The 19,315-nt window shown below is 48.8% G+C and overlaps 5 protein-coding genes across 5 annotated transcripts; 1 reads left to right on the forward strand and 4 right to left on the reverse strand.

Annotated features, from left to right (window-relative positions):
• Window positions 1-82: 82 nt before the first annotated feature.
• On the reverse strand, window positions 83-1,625 carry FSST1_007500 (uncharacterized protein; the record flags this gene model as incomplete). Its single annotated transcript, XM_083224290.1, has 5 exons — window positions 83-368; window positions 423-787; window positions 842-1,162; window positions 1,227-1,394; window positions 1,443-1,625. The coding sequence occupies 5 exons, from the start codon at window positions 1,623-1,625 to the stop codon at window positions 83-85; spliced, it is 1,323 nt and encodes a 440-aa protein (XP_083083461.1).
• Window positions 1,626-2,679: 1,054 nt separating this feature from the next.
• FSST1_007501 (60S ribosomal protein eL32) lies at window positions 2,680-3,301 on the reverse strand (the record flags this gene model as incomplete). The annotated part of the gene is made up of 4 exons (XM_083224291.1): window positions 2,680-2,788; window positions 2,843-2,964; window positions 3,058-3,182; window positions 3,262-3,301. The coding sequence occupies 4 exons, from the start codon at window positions 3,299-3,301 to the stop codon at window positions 2,680-2,682; spliced, it is 396 nt and encodes a 131-aa protein (XP_083083462.1).
• Window positions 3,302-3,488: 187 nt separating this feature from the next.
• Window positions 3,489-4,276, forward strand: FSST1_007502 (40S ribosomal protein uS9; the record flags this gene model as incomplete). Its single annotated transcript, XM_083224292.1, has 5 exons — window positions 3,489-3,522; window positions 3,584-3,738; window positions 3,808-3,879; window positions 3,939-4,019; window positions 4,067-4,276. 5 exons carry the CDS (start codon window positions 3,489-3,491, stop codon window positions 4,274-4,276), a joined length of 552 nt encoding a protein of 183 aa, XP_083083463.1.
• Window positions 4,277-4,961: 685 nt separating this feature from the next.
• FSST1_007503 (AAR2 protein-domain-containing protein) lies at window positions 4,962-6,506 on the reverse strand (the record flags this gene model as incomplete). Its single annotated transcript, XM_083224294.1, has 1 exon — window positions 4,962-6,506. The coding sequence occupies one exon, from the start codon at window positions 6,504-6,506 to the stop codon at window positions 4,962-4,964; it is 1,545 nt and encodes a 514-aa protein (XP_083083464.1).
• A 4,554-nt stretch (window positions 6,507-11,060) lies between these two features.
• On the reverse strand, window positions 11,061-12,594 carry FSST1_007504 (uncharacterized protein; the record flags this gene model as incomplete). The annotated part of the gene is made up of 4 exons (XM_083224295.1): window positions 11,061-11,092; window positions 11,138-11,473; window positions 11,531-11,711; window positions 11,878-12,594. The coding sequence occupies 4 exons, from the start codon at window positions 12,592-12,594 to the stop codon at window positions 11,061-11,063; spliced, it is 1,266 nt and encodes a 421-aa protein (XP_083083465.1).
• Between the last annotated feature and the right edge of the window lie 6,721 nt (window positions 12,595-19,315).

The raw sequence follows: 19,315 nt of genomic DNA on the forward strand, positions 1-19,315 counted from the left end.
CACTTCCAAGCTCCTTTCCACAAGTGGAGCATCTTAAACATAGCCACTCTGTCAACCTTCAAACACCAATTCTTATACAAACTTATACTTGAGTCATCACGTCGGGGAGTCCAACCTCAATACTCTCCTCTGTCATGGCCACGCCGTTGTCTGCCATAGCCGAGCACTCTGCCAAGTTGTGCCCACCACTGCTCCCCCGCGAGTCGATGGTCTTTGAGCGTCTGCGAAGACAAGGATCTCTCGCCTCGACATTCCCATGATTCGGAAGAAGTCGCCAGGGATAGCCTTCGTCGGGTGGAAAGTGTGAAGTGCTGAATATGAGTTGATCTGCCAACCGACGTCTTGTGGATCGTGAAGGAGTGGTAGGACTGCATCATAACAATCAATAAGAGACGTCTATGAAGTCAAACGATACAACCTACCGGGGGATACGCGTGGCTCGCAGCCCTTGCCGTTGCGATTGCTCCTGTACTTGATCTCGAGAAGATTCAGTCATGTACCCGTTCCCAAATGTGGTCAACCATGGCCAGGGATTTTCCAGCAAGTCGGGTGTATGTGAAGATGCGAATGCTTGGTTGTCATATTGGGTAATGTTGGCCGGGGCTGGCTCTTTTTCATGTGGATACTGGCCAGTGGCTGCAACTTTCTTCACGATGGGCAACCTTCGTGGTTTAGACGCAAACACCGTCTTCCTAAGCACGTTTCTAAGATCTGGATTTTTGTGATGGCGGCCTAGCATACGGGCGATTTGTTCTTCGAGCAGTTCCATCATTTGTCGGTTATTTGCCTGTGGTTGGGCGAGTCAGCTCAACTGCCAATAGGATGACATACAAGTGCTTACTTTCGTGCGATGCTCTTTGATAGACTTGATGACATCTTTATCAATGACTGGTCTCCCTCCCAATGCTTCGAATCCAAAACCTGCGGCGGCGGTTGGGGGGATTTCTCCGTCGGCAACTGCATCAAGGCTCAAGAATGACCGGTCGACGCACACGGGACGACATCTTGGACAAACTCTGTACTGACAACTCTGATTTTCGCCGTATGCCCATTCTCCAGTATTGTCATCCATAAATACTCCTAAGCCATGGAGTGAAGGCGTGTTGTCAAGTAGAGCCAAACTTCTTCTCCTAAATTCCTCATCCGCGATGACATTCTTTAACTGTGGCATAGGATAAGCTTGCGCCCGGTCTGCGGGAGTGGGAAAATCGTGGGAAGAAGCATACTTGCTCGCGTTGTCTCAAGATAGTTGCAATCTGGTCTGGTCGGTAACAGGCCATCTGCTCAGGAGTGAGTTCATCAAGGAAGCTGAGTTTGTCCTTTCGAGCTTCTGGGCTGCCTTTTCGTATGCTCATACTCTTTCGAAAGGCATAGTCCAAAAAGTCCACACATGACTGTTATCAAATTAGCCTTGGGACCAGTGTTGAGCAATGCTGTCTTACTAGCTTCTCCTGGATTATCTTGTCACAATCCTGGGTGCACTGATACAGCCAACCAAACTGACCAGGTTCTTGACATGAGAAGCACTTTGCATCTAGGTCATAAACCCGTGTCATAGTCAGATGTGTGCATTGTGGCTTGAAGACTGTTGTCCGCGATCGCACAAGTCGTGGTGGAAACGCCATCACAAAGCTGAAAGATTGAATCGTAAAATATGTTTCAGTGCTCAAATACGAACGGAATGATCAGTAGGAGGGCAAGGCGGTTTTGGGATGATGGCAAGTCATGAGCCGCGGCCAAAAATTGATGGTAAGGGATGCCGTGTATTAAGCTAGGTACTTCATGATGGAGAGCACCGATATCAAGCAACGCGGTGCAAGAAAGCTGGTGTCAAAGAAGTTGGACATTCTGTCACGGCCAGTTGCAAGTGTACGCAGGTGCAAGGCAGGTGGCATTGGCAATGGTAGCTGCCTGCCTACCTACGTACGTTAAGCTAATAATGCAGTTGATAGCATCGAATGAACAAACGAAGCCCCTTCTCTGAATCACGTAACAATGTCCCCTCTATAATAAGCTTTGGTAGAAGAACCCGTTGAGTTGTCCATCCCTGCGTGTTAAAGCTGTTGGAATTCAACATGGCCTACATAAGGTAGACAACTCAGGTTGGCGTCTTTAATATAAACATTTTGACAAGTACTGATATCCAACAGCAGACCCGCATTAATAAAAAACATATTATTCCCGGAGCAATCGAGCAAGTAATCTCACTGATCAGTTCTTTGCAAAATACGATTGCAATACGTTAGTTTACCACTAAATGACAAGTGATAAACATACGTACCAATACGGATTCATGGATCGCAGCCAGACATTGAGACGGTGACTGGTATCTACAACTGGTCTCGACGTTATATATACTTCAAGTTGTAGCATGTCATTCAGATGGGGCCCTCAAAGGGGTTTTGTTTATTTTTCATGGCCTCGTACATAATACACAAGGCTTTTCACTTAACCCCTCCTTAGCGCCCTCATCGGTTTGGAGTAGAGACGATGCATTTCTCATGCCCCTCTAGACTCCGAGAGATTTGCTGTTTAAGCGGTTGATGCCAGTGTCCTTGTCGTTCAACGGCGCGTTTTTTATTCTCTAGCATGCATGATGTATGTGCCAGAACCGCAAGTAACGCAATCCCCCTTCCGATGCATAACCGTAAAGCAGCCCAAAAACCGATCCATTTCCTTTTAAACCTCGGTGGTAACCTTGGCCTTGGGGTTGGTGACCTTGACTCCCAGTTGCTTGGCACGAGCGATGATCTCAACTCGCTTTCGGGAAGAGACGTTGTGGGCAATCCTGGAGTGTCTTGTTAGCAGAAATTCTTCGTCTGGATGAACATGGAAGGCATACTCGGCCGCATGAGTACGGTTGTGCATCAACAACAATTCGATGTCGTTTTTCGAAGAGACAAGGAAAGCCTTGAAGCCGGAGGGAGCCATGTAACGGGTCTTCTTGTTGGATCCGTAACCGATCTGAAGTCATGGCGTGTCAGCACAAAATTCCCAGCTACCCTGGCCTCCAGAAAGTTGGTAATTCTGGTCGGGCTTCGCTAAGTCTCAACGTACAGAAGGCATGGCAATGGTGCCACGGAATCGACGGCGGACTCGGCTGTCGATACCCTTGGGCTTGCGCCATGAGGGATCAACTCTCATGAAGCGATCAGACTGATGCCGTTCGAAGCGCTTGGTGCCTGTGTTCAATAGTCAATATCGAAATTCCCATTTTCAATAGTATAAATCGGCTCTCGATCTCGAATTCGGCAGACATACGCTTCTTGACGATAGGGACGTGCTTCTTGGCGGAAACCATCTTGAATCAACAATGTCAGTATTCCTGGTCGATTGTTGATAATAGGTGAGGTTGTTCTGACCTTGACGGTGGGCTGCGGTTCGTCGGGTTAGTATGAAGATTTGACGATTTTTTTTTCGTGGAGCAGAACAAAGGCCACCAAACTCCGGTCGCACTTTCCAGTAGTGGGCCATGCCCTAACTGTATGATGACTCATCAAAAGTCACGTGGTCGTTCCTTCCGTTTGTCTCAACACCAGCGAAAAAAGGCCCCACAGCCACAAGAGAGAGCCCTATTCTGAAGGTCGCAAAATCTCAACTCTCAACACCATCACCACCCTCGACACGGCCGATCGCTCATTCCCCTCCGGCATCACGACAACCGCAATCATGAGCGCCACCAACTCCGTTCAGTGCTTCGGTAAGAAGAAGACGGCTACTGCTGTCGCCCACTGCAAGGTTCGCAATCCTGCATTGATACGATAAATGACTATAAACACATGAGACTAACACAAATTAAACGTAAAGGCCGGTAAGGGTCTCATCAAGGTCAACGGACGTCCTCTCCAGCTCGTCCAGCCCGAGATCCTCCGCTTCAAGGTAAGATATATGCCATTTCATGTATCGATCTTCGAGACAGAATTACTGACATGACACAGGTCTACGAGCCTCTCCTCGTTGTTGGCCTCGACAAGTTTGCCAACATTGACATTCGAGTACGCTGTACGGGCGGAGGACACGTGGGTACTTTCGTTCGTTTTAAGGTGCCTCGATTAATTTTTCCCAGGTCTCCCAGGTTTACGCTATCCGACAAGCTATCGCCAAGTCCCTGGTCGCCTACTACCAGAAGTTCGTCGATGAGCACTCCAAGAACCTCCTGAAGCAGGCTCTCGTTCAGTTCGACCGAACCCTCCTCGTTGCCGACAACCGCCGCTGCGAGCCCAAGAAGTTCGGTGGTCCCGGTGCCCGTGCCCGCTTCCAGAAGTCTTACCGTTAAACGGTTCAAGATGTTTGTCGGGATGGGGCACAAAAGCGTCGAGTCGGAGCGATGTTGCAGTGGAGGATACAACGGGCAGTGCGAAAAAGGAACCGGAGTCACAATTTCCCTGGTTTGGGAATGGGTTACCTATTGACATTTGCATGGCCTTGCTTTTGGCGGATTGTACAGGATCTGGCAGGCAAATGAAATCTTTCAAGTTAACTATGCGGCTCACGCTGTAATGGTTGTGATGTCAATGAACTGTCCTCCCGCTGGACTTGCTCCGAAACAAACACTTTGCATTGCCATGCCTGTGATATTTAGCGATTGCGTGTTATGAGAATTGGGCTAGTCTGTTTAGATCGCTCGCATGTGGGAAACAGGCTGGTTAAAGCAACATAGGTACATTGAAAGAATTGGTGTGATACCATCAGTGTAAAAGGTGGCAAGAAGTATTAAGTTATAGCTATTCCATCCAAGAAACTACCGAAGTAAACCCCAACTCCAAGCTCAACTCGAAATCTTAGGCCCAACTAGTATTCATCCATTAAGCAACGCATTTCTGCAACACTATTAACCCTTGAACATACCCAATCATGCTCTGACCATGCCTCCGTGCTTGTCTAAACCAATTGATAGTTGCTCTGCCTGCTATTCGTCCCCAGCGTCTCGAAGCACGAACCGTCCTCGCAGCTAGACATTCCTAGTCGTTCCACGAGACAAGATCACGCTGTCGTCCAGACTCGTCAAGATCAACAATCTCTGGCGCCCACTCACCACGTTCATCCTCAGCTGCCATGTCCGCATCTTCCAGCTCTATTTCCTCGCCATCCTCCATCATGACATTACCACGACGTAAGTAGTCTCCCCGTAGATCCCAATCGAGCATGTTTGTTGCAACAGCCTCGAGACCCGCAAAGGCTGTGGCAACGCTGAGCTGGGCGGATGTGGCTTGGTTACCCAGACCTTGCATGAGTTCCTCGAGACGTCGCTTGTAGACGGTAAGTGCAAGTCGCAGGTCCCGTGTCTGTGACTCGGCAGAGTCCAGGATTGAACCCTCAAGCCAAGAGGCACTGTACGCCAATTGTGCTGTCAAGGTGTGAATGAAAGCAGCAACGAGAGATGGCCGACGTGCAGGAAGAAGATAGGCGCGGAGGAATATCTTGAGCAGCATGTGCCACCACTGCTGAATACACGAATCATTGCCAAGGTGCACACCCACGACGAACGTGAACTGAAATTCTCCAATAACGTCGTCAGAAGCGAGACCATTATGAGACGCATCGATCAGCGATAGGATATAAGGAGTTGCGTCCGTAGCCTCAAGGGTTCGATCAGCACCAGTGTTATCTGTCGAGTATGTCTTTGTCCGCTGGCTGAAAGCAAAGTTGAGCTCACGAGCCATGAGCATGGGATTTGAGAGCGCGTTGTCGAGTTCCATCTCAGCTGCCATGAGTACTGATCCCTTGACACGATCGCCTGTGTGAAGTGTCCAGTTGTCGTAATTCTGGCCAGTCACTCGGTTGAGAAGATTTTCGTTGACCTTATCAGTCAGCTGCTCCCACATGTTGAAGTTCTTTTGCGAAGCAGCTTGTGTCAGATCTCCACGGGCAGCGTTTACTGCAGTCGGGTCTTGGTAAGGGACCAGCTTAGAGTGGATGGCCTCGAGGTTGTCGGACTGGATGCGGGCCTCAGCGCGAGCAGAGTCGCCAAGAACCTCATTGAAGCGGTCCCATTGCATAACATGGACAGCATTTGTTTTGTTTGCAACAACCCAGAAGCCGCAGCGTGTGGACATGCCTCCAGGGTGGGCTACCCAGAAGAAGTGAGCTCCCGGGGGTATATCTCTAACACCGCCAAAGTGCTTGGCTATAAATGATATAGAGTCATATCCGACGGTAAAGACCTCGGGCAGGTCAAGAATGAGAACCACATCGCCGCCTCCTAGGTGGTGTTCCAAAGGTTCCCAGGTCGGACTATGGAAGGATTTCGAAGAGTTATGCTGTGAGGTTTTGTATAAAGAAGTAGTCTCGTTCTGTGTCGAGGGAGGATCAAGAGGTGGGGGGCCATCATCATCGTCTTCTTCTTGATGAGGTGCCTCGTTGGCTTGATGAACGTGAAGAGTTCCTAGGGGATGAGATCCTAGAACTGGTACTGACATTGCAGAGCCATTGCCGAAAGACGCGCCCGATGTTGATTTTGTCAAGCCCTTAGGACGAGATGGGAGAGCCGTGAGATCCCGCTCCATCTTGATATTATGACGCAAGAATGGATGATGCTTCAGTGATACAGTCAAAGTCTAAAGTGATAAGATGCGCCGAGTTCGCCTAAAGTAGTTTTAAGTATCCGTCAAGGTCGATGGTGTTCGTTTGAGATGTAGATATGAGGGATGTCTTGTTGAGATTGATGCCGTACACTACAACTGGTTGGATGTATGGTGGGGTAGCAAAAAAAGTCAGGCAGCACAAAAGTATGAGAGTGAGTATCACCAAAACGCATTCGGGGATGGGGATTAAATCATTCTTTCTCATTTCTATACGTTAACTTGGAATTCTTGCAATTTGACAGTAATTTATTTTGTCCAGTCTGATTTCTTTCTTTTTTTTTCTCGCTTTCTTTCCTTTGGGCGCTCTACGCGCTTGGAGCACCACCACACGTCATCAGCAAAGAACATAGAAAAACGTCAAATGACGTTCTGAGACAAAAGGATCAAGGAAACAGTTCTCACGAGTAAATCATGATGGTGATACGTATCAAGTTCAAATCCTGCGCCAAACCGGACAAGTGAATGAATGTTAGTTCGTATGTGTCGACATTTCACGATACTCATAAACAAAGTGACTTCAAGTAACTTTAATGTGAGTCAGATAAATGATCAGATATCTCTACAAGAGCCACTATTTTGAATTAGCTTTATACAGTTCTCAGCTGATTCTCAAGTTCGTCAGTATAGTTGAGAACAACGCTGTCTCTCGTATACAATGCAGATAACATGTACACTCCCTCAAGTCTTGGAGTCATGGATTCTACAAAGTTCCGGCAGCTCCTAAACATGTTTCGGCCTCTAATCGGTAGCACCTATAGATTAGGTTCTCCTTGATGCAGAGGAACAGTTGGGCTTTTAGCTGCACATGGCCCGTTGGGAATTGCATATGTTCGGACGTCAGTTATGTAACGGCCAAACACGCTCAGACAACAGATCTGCATATAATTTACTTCAACCTATAAATTCGAGCCCTAGTTACCATATTTCTCATTGCAACATACCTGTGTACATGAATGAGCTCTCATCCGTATGCTGAGTTCTGTTGTAGCTGCGAGAGCCTCGGAGCCTAGCCTCTGGTTCCTGGAGTACATAATTGTGAAGTATGTGATGTATACCAAAGCTATCAGGAGCCATAATTTTCGCCGAGAGTGTAAAGTAAGCCCCCCTGGACCTCCGGACCCTGCCACGTCAACTCGTTGTTGTTGTCCCTGCAACACTGCTACGCCGTGACCGCAACTGGATATCGGCAAGGATCAACACTGTGACCAAACAGTGTGTTTTCATGGATCTCGTTCCTCTAGGAGCAAACTAAGATAAGCTCAGAGATCCTTTATTCATGTCTGTATGCAGCGCCAGTTTCTAAAAAGCTTGAGCACATTCCCTTTGGGTGTATGGTTGGATCGGGTTAACCGTGCCGTGGTTGTGCGTTCGCTAGGTTCGCCTGGGTCTGTTCCTGGTCTGTTCTTGTAGGTACAAATTTGAAACTACTGAATAGCTCTCTTTCAGGGACGAACATGTATTTGTTGTAAAATTGTGGCCAGATGATACACATTCATCATCTGGTTAACCTGATTATACAGATATACAGTGATCGACTACGTAGTAGTTTTCTCATAACGTTTCGCTTAACATGTTCTGAAACGCATATTTGTCATGAATTCCCTCTCAAGCCACTTATTGGAAGCATTGTTAGGTTTGGAAGAATGCAAGGCGTCGTCTTTGTTACTGGTGCGCAACTCGCATCTGCCTATCAATCAATTGAGTGTCCCAGGCCCTCAACCTTGTCTGTAGCACAACACCCCTCTACTGTCGTCACACACCAAACACAGAGACAACCCGCCGCAAAGCCTTGTCTTGGTATTGCCTCAACTTCTACTCTAACCTTTGTAGTATTTGACACCCGTCTTAGACTAGAGAGTTACGTACTCTACCAAGCCCGATACCATGGTTCAGAAAAGCCATGCCCGTTGGACCTAAGCCGGACCCAAAGGTACTAGTCAAGACAGCAAATACATTAATTGTTAAACAGCACTAAGTGGAGAGGACTTTCGGCATTATATAGATCACTGTGGGATCTGTATCTCAGAGTTGCAGAAAACTTGACAGTGATTGCCTAGTAAGAGATAAAATAGTCTAGTAACTTTAGGCCATTTTAGACCCGCTCTTAGGCTACATGTTTATTTTCCGTATCCTAAGCTTAGTTCTTAACGTCTTCTGCCATCGCCTAGTCAAGATACTAAAATGACTGGGGGCGACCAACAAGCGGCAAATGTCTTGTGTTACCATTTCCCTGCTTTTAACTAAGTTGTTTGTAGGAGGCGAAGTTGATAGTTAGAGGAGCGGCTAAATTCTCCTAGCGCCGCAAGGTCACCCCCTTGTTCATCAGCAACGGCGTCAGTCACACACACTTATCAAGCCAATACGTCTCTCGCCTTGTCGTTACTACGCTGAGCGAGAGCCTTTAGGTAGTTCAAGTTAACGTTAGTTGGTTCGCTTTTCTGCGGCCCCCTAGTTGGGTTTCTTTTTTACTCTACTGCCAGCCTAGTTCATACTTTTGCTGTACACGCCCCCCTTGCTTAGTCGTTTCTTTGAATGAGACGTTACAGTAGTAGTAAAAAAGTAGCTTATCTGCATGCAATGCAAGTCGTAGCGTGGCGGATTTATATTATGTATATGCCGTAAGGCTGTGTCTGTGTGTAAGCAAGTGAGCGCTGATGATATGATATTACTACTCAAGACACGGGCGGGCGATATATTTTTCGCTTCACCATTAGACTTGTGTATCTGCTTTGTTTGAGACTTGTTGTTTCTTGACTCGAAACATATTTAACTTTATATATCCTTGTCTATATCACAGTCAACAGCCTAGTTAGTTTAGTCCATCTCGGAAACAGTTGTCTCCATCCATAAATCTATATGCGCACCTTTGTATGCACGTACCATGGACCAACGCCGTAGAATACAACCTACTTACAGTACCGAGACTCTCATCGTTTCTCATATTCCCCTCCCCCCTATCTACCAACATCCCAGTTGCAGATCATCTTCAAGGTTTCTCGTTTACTGTGTTGCCATCTATCATGGATCGGACCGCCGCATTGCATCGCATCGCATAGCATAGCATAGCATAGCGTGGCATCACCAGCCCGCATCGCATACGCACACACCAGGTCAGCTCAACCTTCGGCAATCTCATAGATCTATATGTCTATCTCTTCTCTCATTGTATCTGCCCCCTTCCCACTTGGCATTTGCTTGGAACTGTCAATCAAAAAACATCAGACCACTTTCTCTCCTGTTCCCCTTGTTAAGCTAAGGTGCACTACACATGTACGTCAGGCCCTTTCCGTGGCCTTGTGTTACCCGACCTTTCCCTTCTCTGCTCTTTGCCTTGTTTATCAACCACCATTGCTCATCTACCATCCTTGCTTTTCGGGTCCTTTTGATATTCACACCCTTGATTACTTGTCTCTCTCTCGCTCACTCACACGTTAGCGTTTGTATCACAGCAACACAACCACCCCCATCTATTTTCGATGCAATGCGCAACACAACCCTACCTGCGGCACGCCGCCCACGTTTAACCAGGTTTATTAAGCATCATTCCCGTCCATGTGTTGCGATCGATTTCGCCTCTTTTCTATAAAGATAGGGCTGACTTCGACCCGACAGGTTGGTTCACTAGATCGTGCTAACGAAGCCTTGCGTGTCTTTCTGGTTGACTTGTAAGTGTGTTTGTCGTGTCTTTCAAAAATATTCATCACCATCATTCAAATTGCTGTAGAATTGCGCAAGGATAAATAAATTTGCTTAACCAGTCTGATTCTGAAGTGCAATTATACACATACACATCGCAAAATCTAGCCGCCATATAATCGTAAAGTACCATCCGTATGCGTCTATCAGCCTTGTTCCACCCTCCTCGCAGGCGTTTGAACCACGCCAAGAAGACACAAGCCGCCAAATGAATAAAACATCTTCAACTTCATCTCTGCGCAATAAATGTGAATAGAAAAGCGCGGGCACCTGACTCTACCACTGCACTTCCGTGCCAGTTGAGAATCAGTCATACCTCCAAAACATAACAAATCGTCTCAAATGCAGATAAACCACGCCGAACCTCCAGGACCGTCCCTTGACCGACAACCTGATGCTCATAAATAGAAATCGGTAACTCCCCAAACCACATCTTGTCGACGAGCGTATATGCGTAAACTCCAAAACCAAAACCAAGAAGCAAAGCGGTCCAGCGACTGAACGGATATGCCGAAACCCCATTGGAAGGTACAGTGCCGACCGAAGGGGCTGCCATTGTCGAAATAGAGAGGTAATTACCGGATCAAGGAATCGTATGGCGACGTTCCATGATCCCAAAATCCACCGCGTCGTCCAAGACCAGCGTCAAGTCTGTATTGATGCAAAGATCAACGACACCACGGCAGTTCCAATATAGTACAGCGGGTATTCCTTTTCCATCCTGACTTTTTATGACTTTCCTCCTCTAGAACCTTGATCCTTGCTTGACCATCCCCCGCCTTAGTGGCTTGGGGGTTGCGCGTTTGCTAAGCCTGGTTAGTTCATCAACTAAGCCACCTTCTGTCTTTGCGACATACATTGGTAAGGAATGCCCTGGCTGGGTTGCGCATAGGGCGAGTGAGGCTGGTAATTGGAGTACATATGGCTGTTGTTGTAATCGGGAAGTGGCTGTTGAGGAACCCCCGATGGTGGAGGCGGGTACTGAGCAGGCTGGTAGCCGATGGGAGGCAGCTGAACAGGCCGTGAGCCGGGGTAGGATGAGGTAGGAGTGCCATCAGGTCCCTGGGGGTCGGGACCTCCGTTTTGAGCAGCAGCAGCTGCCGCTGCCTGGCGTTGTCGCTCTTCTTCGGCCTTGCGGTTGGCCTCTTCTTCCTTCTTTCGCTGCTTCCACTCCTTTCGGATCTCCTTGAATTCTGTGTACATGGGTAAGTGCATGTTCATTATGGTCAAAATACGCGTTTAGAACTTACCCTCGGGAGTTCGCTTCTGTCCGTGAGACTGCATGGTAACGTGAGCATTCAAGTGGTTCAATGTACCGTAGGCCTTTTCGCAGCCGTTCCAGCCACACTTGTACATGCGCTCAATCTCTTCATATCGTCGCCGAGGTCGCTTGTGCTGCTGCGCGCCTGGAATAGGCACGAAAGAGTAAACCTAGGACGGGTTAGACACGGTCGAGTATGAAACTATTAACAGACTCCGCATAAAACAAGTTTGTGACTTGTGAGCCAACGCGTCCCAAAAGCTCAAAGGATGTCACGCGCAAGATTCTCATTCAAGCTCAACTCATCTCATACATGCCTGTCCAATATCAACATACCTGGTTGGGTCGTTGGGGAGGGGGCGCTGAGGCCGGGTTCTGGGCGTAAACTGGATGACCAGGAGTCAAAGGCGCACCACCGTGCTGCCCGTAACCAGCCCAGTCTGGCCGAGGCTGCGCATACATGCCTCCACCAGGGTGAGGATAGCTATGTGTCATGTCTGGGTTGGGCGCGTAGGGAGAATGCTGCCCATAAGACGCGTAGGTAGGGCTCGGGGCGGCGATGGACGGATCTATAGGAACATCGTTGTCAGATTTGACCGGATGGGTCTGATGGCTACGCCCATCCTGCTGGGGCATTGACGGACTGTTCTGTTGTTGCGCCATACTTCCACTGCTGGCGCTGCTTGCAGGATGGTATGAACGCTGGACGTGCTCTGGGAAAGATCCTGATCGGGCAGTATGAGGGTAAACGCCGTACTCGGAGGTGGGAGTAGCCGATGTCGAGTAGTTGACTTCCTGCTTGACAGGATATTGCGCAGCAGATGCGTGATCTGCCCTCGAACCTTCAGAATTGGTGTCGCCGAAGTTGCTTGGATAGGGCGAAGGCAAACCTGACTGCGAGTACTCCGGAGCACTTCGTTCCATAGAGTTGGGAGAGCTGAGGAGCGTGTCTAGAGTCGCCTCGGATCCAAGTTTCGCGATGTTGGAAGCAGTGTGCAGCGATGCGCGGTTGTCAACAAAAGTATGATGTTGCTGTGTTGGCACCAAAGACATGCTACAGCTCCACGGGGCTGATGATAAAGAAATGGCCGGCGAGGTTTTAGCTCAGACCCGCGTCAAGTTGGTGTTTGCCGGTAACAGGGGAAAGAAGGGTAATGGCTGAGCGCTTGCAAGAGACTTGCGGCGGCGCGGCAGTATATGTTGTTGGCGGCGGCAGTAGTAGCGCCGTTTGCAAGACCAAAGGTTGGTTTATGGTTAAGTGTGTGATGCGAGCACCTAGGCCGAGTCCTTGGGCGCGGATCTTGCTGGGGAGGGAAGATAGAGATGGGGGAATGGAGCCTAGGGCAAGGATAGTTCGCTTTTCCTCGATCAGAGAGAGGTCGGGCTAAGTCGCCCGTAGTTCTTGGGGAGCGACACACTAATATAGTGCGATGTTGAAATCGGCCTGGTACGGTGGACTCTGCCGAGAGCCCAGAGGCAAAGAGGGTCTAGCGTCTAGGAGCCTGAGAGGGACCAGGGTGTGCAAAGTGTATCTCCCACGATACACTGACTCTCGTCGTGCTGAGAGCGACTCGCGACCTTGCAGGGGGGTGGGGGGTGTGCGTGTCTGCAACTGTGAAGAAAGCCTCTGTGATGACGGAGAGGGGCGGGACCGAAAAGAATTTTATACAGTAGGGTCCCAAGGGGAGAGGAAAATGAATGACGGAGTGATGAATAGGATGCACTCCTCCGCAGCCTGGGGGCAAAATGTTGGCGGTCTCAGGGTGGGACCAGCCGGTCGGGAACGCAATAAACCTATCTATGTGTGTGTTGTATGTAGGTATGCGCGCCGAGTACAGTAATTTTCAACAATCAGAAGCCGTCAGATTTGGTGTTGTTGGCTAAAAATCTGGATGATGCCGAAATTCAACCAACGAACGGATCACGGCGATGTAGAGACTATAGTAAGCAGGAATTGGTCTGGTCTGGTCTGATCTGGCCAACCCAATCCAACTCAACTCAACTCAACCCAGGGCAGTGGCAGTGGGATCCTGCGCTTATCGACCTTTGTGGGTAGCGTGGGTTTTGTTTAAAGACGAGGGGTGTGCAGTGCAAGTTTGGTGCAAGCTTTTTGAGAGTAGTAGCAGCAGCAGTGTATGTACAGTATCACTGAAGAAGAAACAGTGGACAGGCAGGCAGGCAGCGCAGCTCAGCAAATGAATACCAAGTCGGGATATTTCCGTTGTAGCGTGAGAAGATGGTGGAGGGACTGGGCTTTGGACTGGACTGGACTGGACTTGAGAAGAAAGTCAAGTCAAGCCAAGTCAAGTTCAAGTAAGTCGATCGTTCTGCCGAGGATACCCCACGTCGCGACCGGTGCCGGATCTGCCGCTGACTCGTGGTTTCTGAGCGAAAGCGGCGAGTAATTACGAGAAAGCTCAAGCGTCTTTCCAGGGGATAGGTAGGGAAGGCGATATCAAAGGGGGTGTGTGGTGAGGAAGGAGAGGGGAGATGTTGAGTCCAGTTGAGCTGAGCTGAACTGAACTGAGTCGACAACTCGAATGGATGAATTAAGTTGGTTTGAAGAAAAGTGATGCGATGCGATAAAATGGGGATGTCAAGTGGAGGTGAAGGGAAAAAATGAGAGAGGGTCACCGATTATCTGATGACTGGGGGTCTCTTTTTTTTCCCTTTCCTTTCTTTTCTGCCCTGGGTAAGACGCAGGAGAAAGAAAAAAGAGAAAAATCGGAATTCGTATGCACCCGTATGATGAAGGAGCCCAAGCAAAAGGAAGTAGCATATGAACGGGAAGCCCCTGTCCCCTGTCAACCTGGGATGGGATGGGATGGGAATGGGATAGGATAATGGATTTACTTACTACTGCGTGCTGCAACCTGCTGGCTGGGTCTGGTCTGGGCTTGGCTGGACCTGGCTAGGATGTGGTCTTTGCTTTGCTCATCAATCTCCCCTTGCTAGGTTCATAATTATTACACACACTCAAACACATACGCGCGCAACAGCATAAGACAGACATTCCCAAAAAAGGCTTGCAATATCAATTGTGGCGGAGGGTGCAAGTAATTGACGTGAGAGGGTTGCTTGCACTGCCAAAAATAAACAGAAATATAATCACAATAAACGGTGTGATTGGATCCCAGATGCCTCGATTGTGCTGATGTAGGTAGATATCGTCTGTCTGGTGCAATCAATCAATCAAACGGTGGGATAACCGCTCCTCTGCCCATCTTCCGATCTTCATGGGTCATCACATTCGAGCGTTGTCCTCTGTCCCCCCAAGAAGCACAACACGACTGTAACGCGAGCTGGCTGAGGGACATCACGTCCACGAAAGCGTCAAGGAAGCCCAGCAAGGTGGTGAAATCGACCAGGGGAAGTGAGCATAGTAGAGCAGGGGTTGTAACCGCGTGCCCGGCGTTTTTTTGGCACAAGTCCCACCCTGAAAACCACCCCGTACTGGATCAAGGGCTCAAGGAATGCCCACCCTACCAGGGAGAGAAGTGTCTCCTCCACTAGTACAGTGCGCAAGGAGGATCCCTGACTTCTGGCAGCAGATCTGCGGCCTTTTCCAATGCTAGGACCAATCAATCTTTGGGGTGGCTGGTTCCTCCACTAGAAGAGAAGTCCAGGATGCTTGTGTTGAATGCAACTCGGGGCTTGGCTAATAATTTCCAAAGAGGGGTTAGACAGGTTAGTTGCCGATTTTCCAGCTTGTCGACAGGGTGCCAATGAAAGAGGTCATCGATCAAAGAGAATGGGGTCTCCGGGCACGCGGATTGCCACTGCCGATTGAAGAGGAGAGATTGCGAAATCCTCTTGTGACCTGAACTGACTCGGACCAGGAATACTTTATTAACTTTTATCAGTAATCAAACAAGACAAGATAGAGAGAGCACGGATGCAGATGCTGAGGCCTCAATAACGTGGCCGCAAGGTCGTAGATAATGGGTGTGAATGAGCCCGGCGTCGTGGTTCCCAGGGCACTAGTCGCAAGCCAAGCTCAAGGATGGATCACTTTATTCTCCGCGACACGGTTGTGTAACGACACTTTTGCTGTGCTGCGTCTGCGCGACACCCGCGATGCCATCATGGCAGTGGCATTGGCAGGTAAGCTTGTAGCGATGGACCAATGTAGGACAGTACCTAACTATGTATGTGGAATCCACGAGTCCCTGACGTGCAGGTCATATTCTTTAGCAAAGCTTTGGTCTTTGGATGCCGGCGCCGTTGATCGGGCTAAAGATTCCGTATCCGCCTCGATCGTGTTGGCTTCAGGGGATGGCAGCTCTCTAGACTCTAGCTCAGCCCTAGAAGATGGTTACCTACCTCTCATGTCTTGAGATGATCCAGCGCTCTGGTGAAAGTGTGAAACGGCGTCGGAAGCAGCACCAATGTCTACGCCGCGTCGTCAGCGACCTCAATCGCCATCCGCTGTGCTAGCATGCCATACCCTGAATTGTGGCTTATACTGTGACATTAGCAGAGGCAGAAGCAACAGCAACGCAATCTCAACAGAATACATTGCACGAATACACCTCGTGATTGAGTCTGGGGTGATGCATTAAAGACCCGATTCAATTATCCCGTACAGAGTTAGAAGGATGTTATGGCAACACACAAAGTTGGTAAACGTCAATCGAGTCAGCTGTTCCCCCCTATAACTTTTAGAATACTGTACACACGGACGTTACCCAACCTAATTCCACACGCTGTCGTCAATAACTTTGATCAAGTACCTTGATAAGCACAAGCCTCGCTAATCACAATTGAGCGAGAGCTGATATATTGAGATGGAGACAATTGCGTAAGTAGATCTCTAATACCCATCTATAATTAATCAATCCAGCCCTTGGTCTACCTAGTACCGGGCATTTTATTACCTACTACCAGGTACTGAGTGGCCTAAGATTAAACCCATCTCACATCCTGCCTGAAGCTAACTTAGGCCGTTGGCACTTGCTCTACCCTACAAGACAGAAGTGGAGAAGGTCAACTCTCAACCTCTTGTCAATTAACCAACTACCTACAACCTGAATCGTCAATTAAAAAAAAAACCCACCAAGTCATCTCCTTAATGATTTCAGAGCATATCGCTAGCCAGAAACCTCGGCTATCATATCAATCAAAATGATCGATTATCGTCATACAGAGACAGCGTCGAGGCATGAGCCGCCTCTTGGCTTCTCCAGCCTTTGGTGATCGAGCCACACTGTCCCGAGATCCTGGCAGCCATGATACCTTTCTAGTCGAATGATCTATCCCAGAAACTTCAGGGTCTAGTTAAACAAGATCCTAAGCGACCCGAACATCTGGGATGAACTAAAAGGGGGACTAAGATGCCCCAAAGAGGCACAGTAGTCCTAGCTTGTTGGTGTCTCTCTACGGTAATTAGTGGATTGCCTATTTTTTGCTAGCCAGGCACCTCAGCTAACTTGTTCGTCAGTTCACTGTATGAAAGTTTAGATACGACTCCTTGTCAAGCGACACCGCATTTGAAAACACTGCAGTATCAGGACTGTCACTTCTCCCGCTGCACACCGCGATGCATCAATACGGTGTCTGACAACAACTATGCAGATGCTTCGGTCTTTGAGCCAATAGACGTCCAGCATCACCCAACCAAGCGACTTCGTCAGGCAAACAGGGGACCTCGGATGATCCTTCGATTAGAGAAAGCATTAACTCTCCATGTTAATGTTGCCCGGCCGGTCCAAGCTCCTCGTCAACCACAAACCCAACTTGCCACTGTTTATGGACCGCAACATGACACACTAGACGTTGCACAAACCGAATGGAAACATTCAAGAAGGCTCCACGTGTTGACATGGCTTTGTGTCCCTCTGAGCTTGCGAGACAGACTTGACTACACACTGCTCACGTGGAGTACCCACTGATGCGCAACCCATGCCGATTCCAGCCCTTGTGGTGAGGTGGCTGGGCCCCTGTGCAACTTTTACGAGTGATAGGTTCTTTGCGACATTGTCCCACCGCCGTTGGTTACCATCTGTCTCAATGGCCAGATTTGCAACGTCGAGGCTCTCAGAATTCCCAGCACTGTGTTGAGGTGAGGGTACCCACACCTTCAAGACAGACGTCAAGCTCAGCAATTTTGCTTGTGCACCTAAATGCGGGCGGAACAGCTCTTCGTTTCCTTCTTGGCGTATTTGCATAAAGGCCTAGGCTCATTATCCAATTTGAGAATTGTGCTTATTCAATTGATTACCAAAGTCTACATACATGCCATTTGCCTCTGTTGAATATTTCACGTATTGTTCGCTTCTCAGAGATCCAAAATATATCAAGCGCAGGGTCTTTGCTTCACAATCTTATCGGCAGGATAAGAAGCGCGTGGTCAGTGGTGTCAGAGATTGCATTGTGGGGGAATAGCATACCAGTGTTGCGTGCGGTTGGGTCACTTGGGCGCCAGTTCACGCGTCCGCATATCAAGCAAGGGCAAACCCAATACGTCTAGCTCATCTGTCACGCAGCAATTGAGTTGTTGCTTCAGCCCTGACCCGGGTTTACCACTGCATTGCTGTCCACACACGCTCTTCTGGCCATGGTAGATTGATTTCAATGTTAGTGCTTCTCAAGTTTGCGGGGAATCAAACTTGGAACACTTTTGCTGGTCTACAAATGACTGCCGGCATGAACCAACATTTAAACTGGCCTGGCTTCTTGTATATTGTCGACAGGCGTGGTTTTGCGCGGGGTTCCGTTCACCTCTACCTCCCCCTCCTGGATGTTTTGGTGAATGCAACCCCCTCCTGGTTCTCGTCTTGACCGCCTTCGATGCATTCATCCGAACATCCAATTGTTACGCAGGGCGAGCCTGCAGACAGACAAGTGATAAAAGCAAGCATGATTGATTTCTTTTGCGACATTACTTTGAACATGGGTCCATGGAAAATGAGACAGTTTGCCAACTCTGCTCTGCAAGGAAGGAATTGCTCAGATGTACAAGACGCCAGGGTTGGGCACCGTATGCACACAGACCGGAGAACGATATTCGAAGCTCTCGATTTCTGGACTCTGGCCCACATCCATGATCAAAGAATTCTTGGACAAAACATCCACAATGTCAAGGCGGTGAGCAGTCCAAACCAACAGTGACGCTTCATCAGCACAACACGACACGGAATACAGTCACTGGTAAAGACCGTGGCTCAATTCACTCTGGTTGTCGTATGGGTACTTACCAGCCATTCATTCAAGCAAGAAACCCTGAGCGGCGCACCACAGCAATACCAATCCGCTGGAAACTGCGTGAAGGCTTGTGGCTCTTGTGCTTAACTGCAAATGGGTTAACCTGTCCTGCCAAGTCTCCAATCACAGGGGTGTACATAGAAGATGACGGTTGTCGGCTTGAGCGTCCCCACTAACTAGGCCCAGAGTCAATCTGGTGGATGATGAGTTTGTCAATCCAAAGGCAATCGACTCATTTCGTTGGTAGAACAGATCCAACAGTTGATAAAAATATCAACGACGAATATTTGAGCGAGTAAAAGCCGAAACGACATCGAGTAATACCCAGACGGGGCAGTGTGTGAACAAACCACACAAGGTATATTCCTGGTTGCTGAAAATTCCTGCATGTACAGTCAAAGGCCAAGAAGCTGCGAGGGACGTCGACACTGACACTCAATCCAAACGCGTGTGGGGCCCTGGCATAGCCTTTATTGCAAATCATTTTACAAGGGATATTCTCAGTCACTTTCGTTACAATCAATTGCTATGCAGATGGATCAAATCTGATGAGCCAATGTTGGACCAGGGG

The sequence above is a fragment of the Fusarium sambucinum genome, chromosome II, assembly GCF_050947815.1.
Source record: "Fusarium sambucinum isolate potato_lamoka chromosome II, whole genome shotgun sequence".
Lineage (NCBI taxonomy): Eukaryota > Fungi > Ascomycota > Sordariomycetes > Hypocreales > Nectriaceae > Fusarium > Fusarium sambucinum.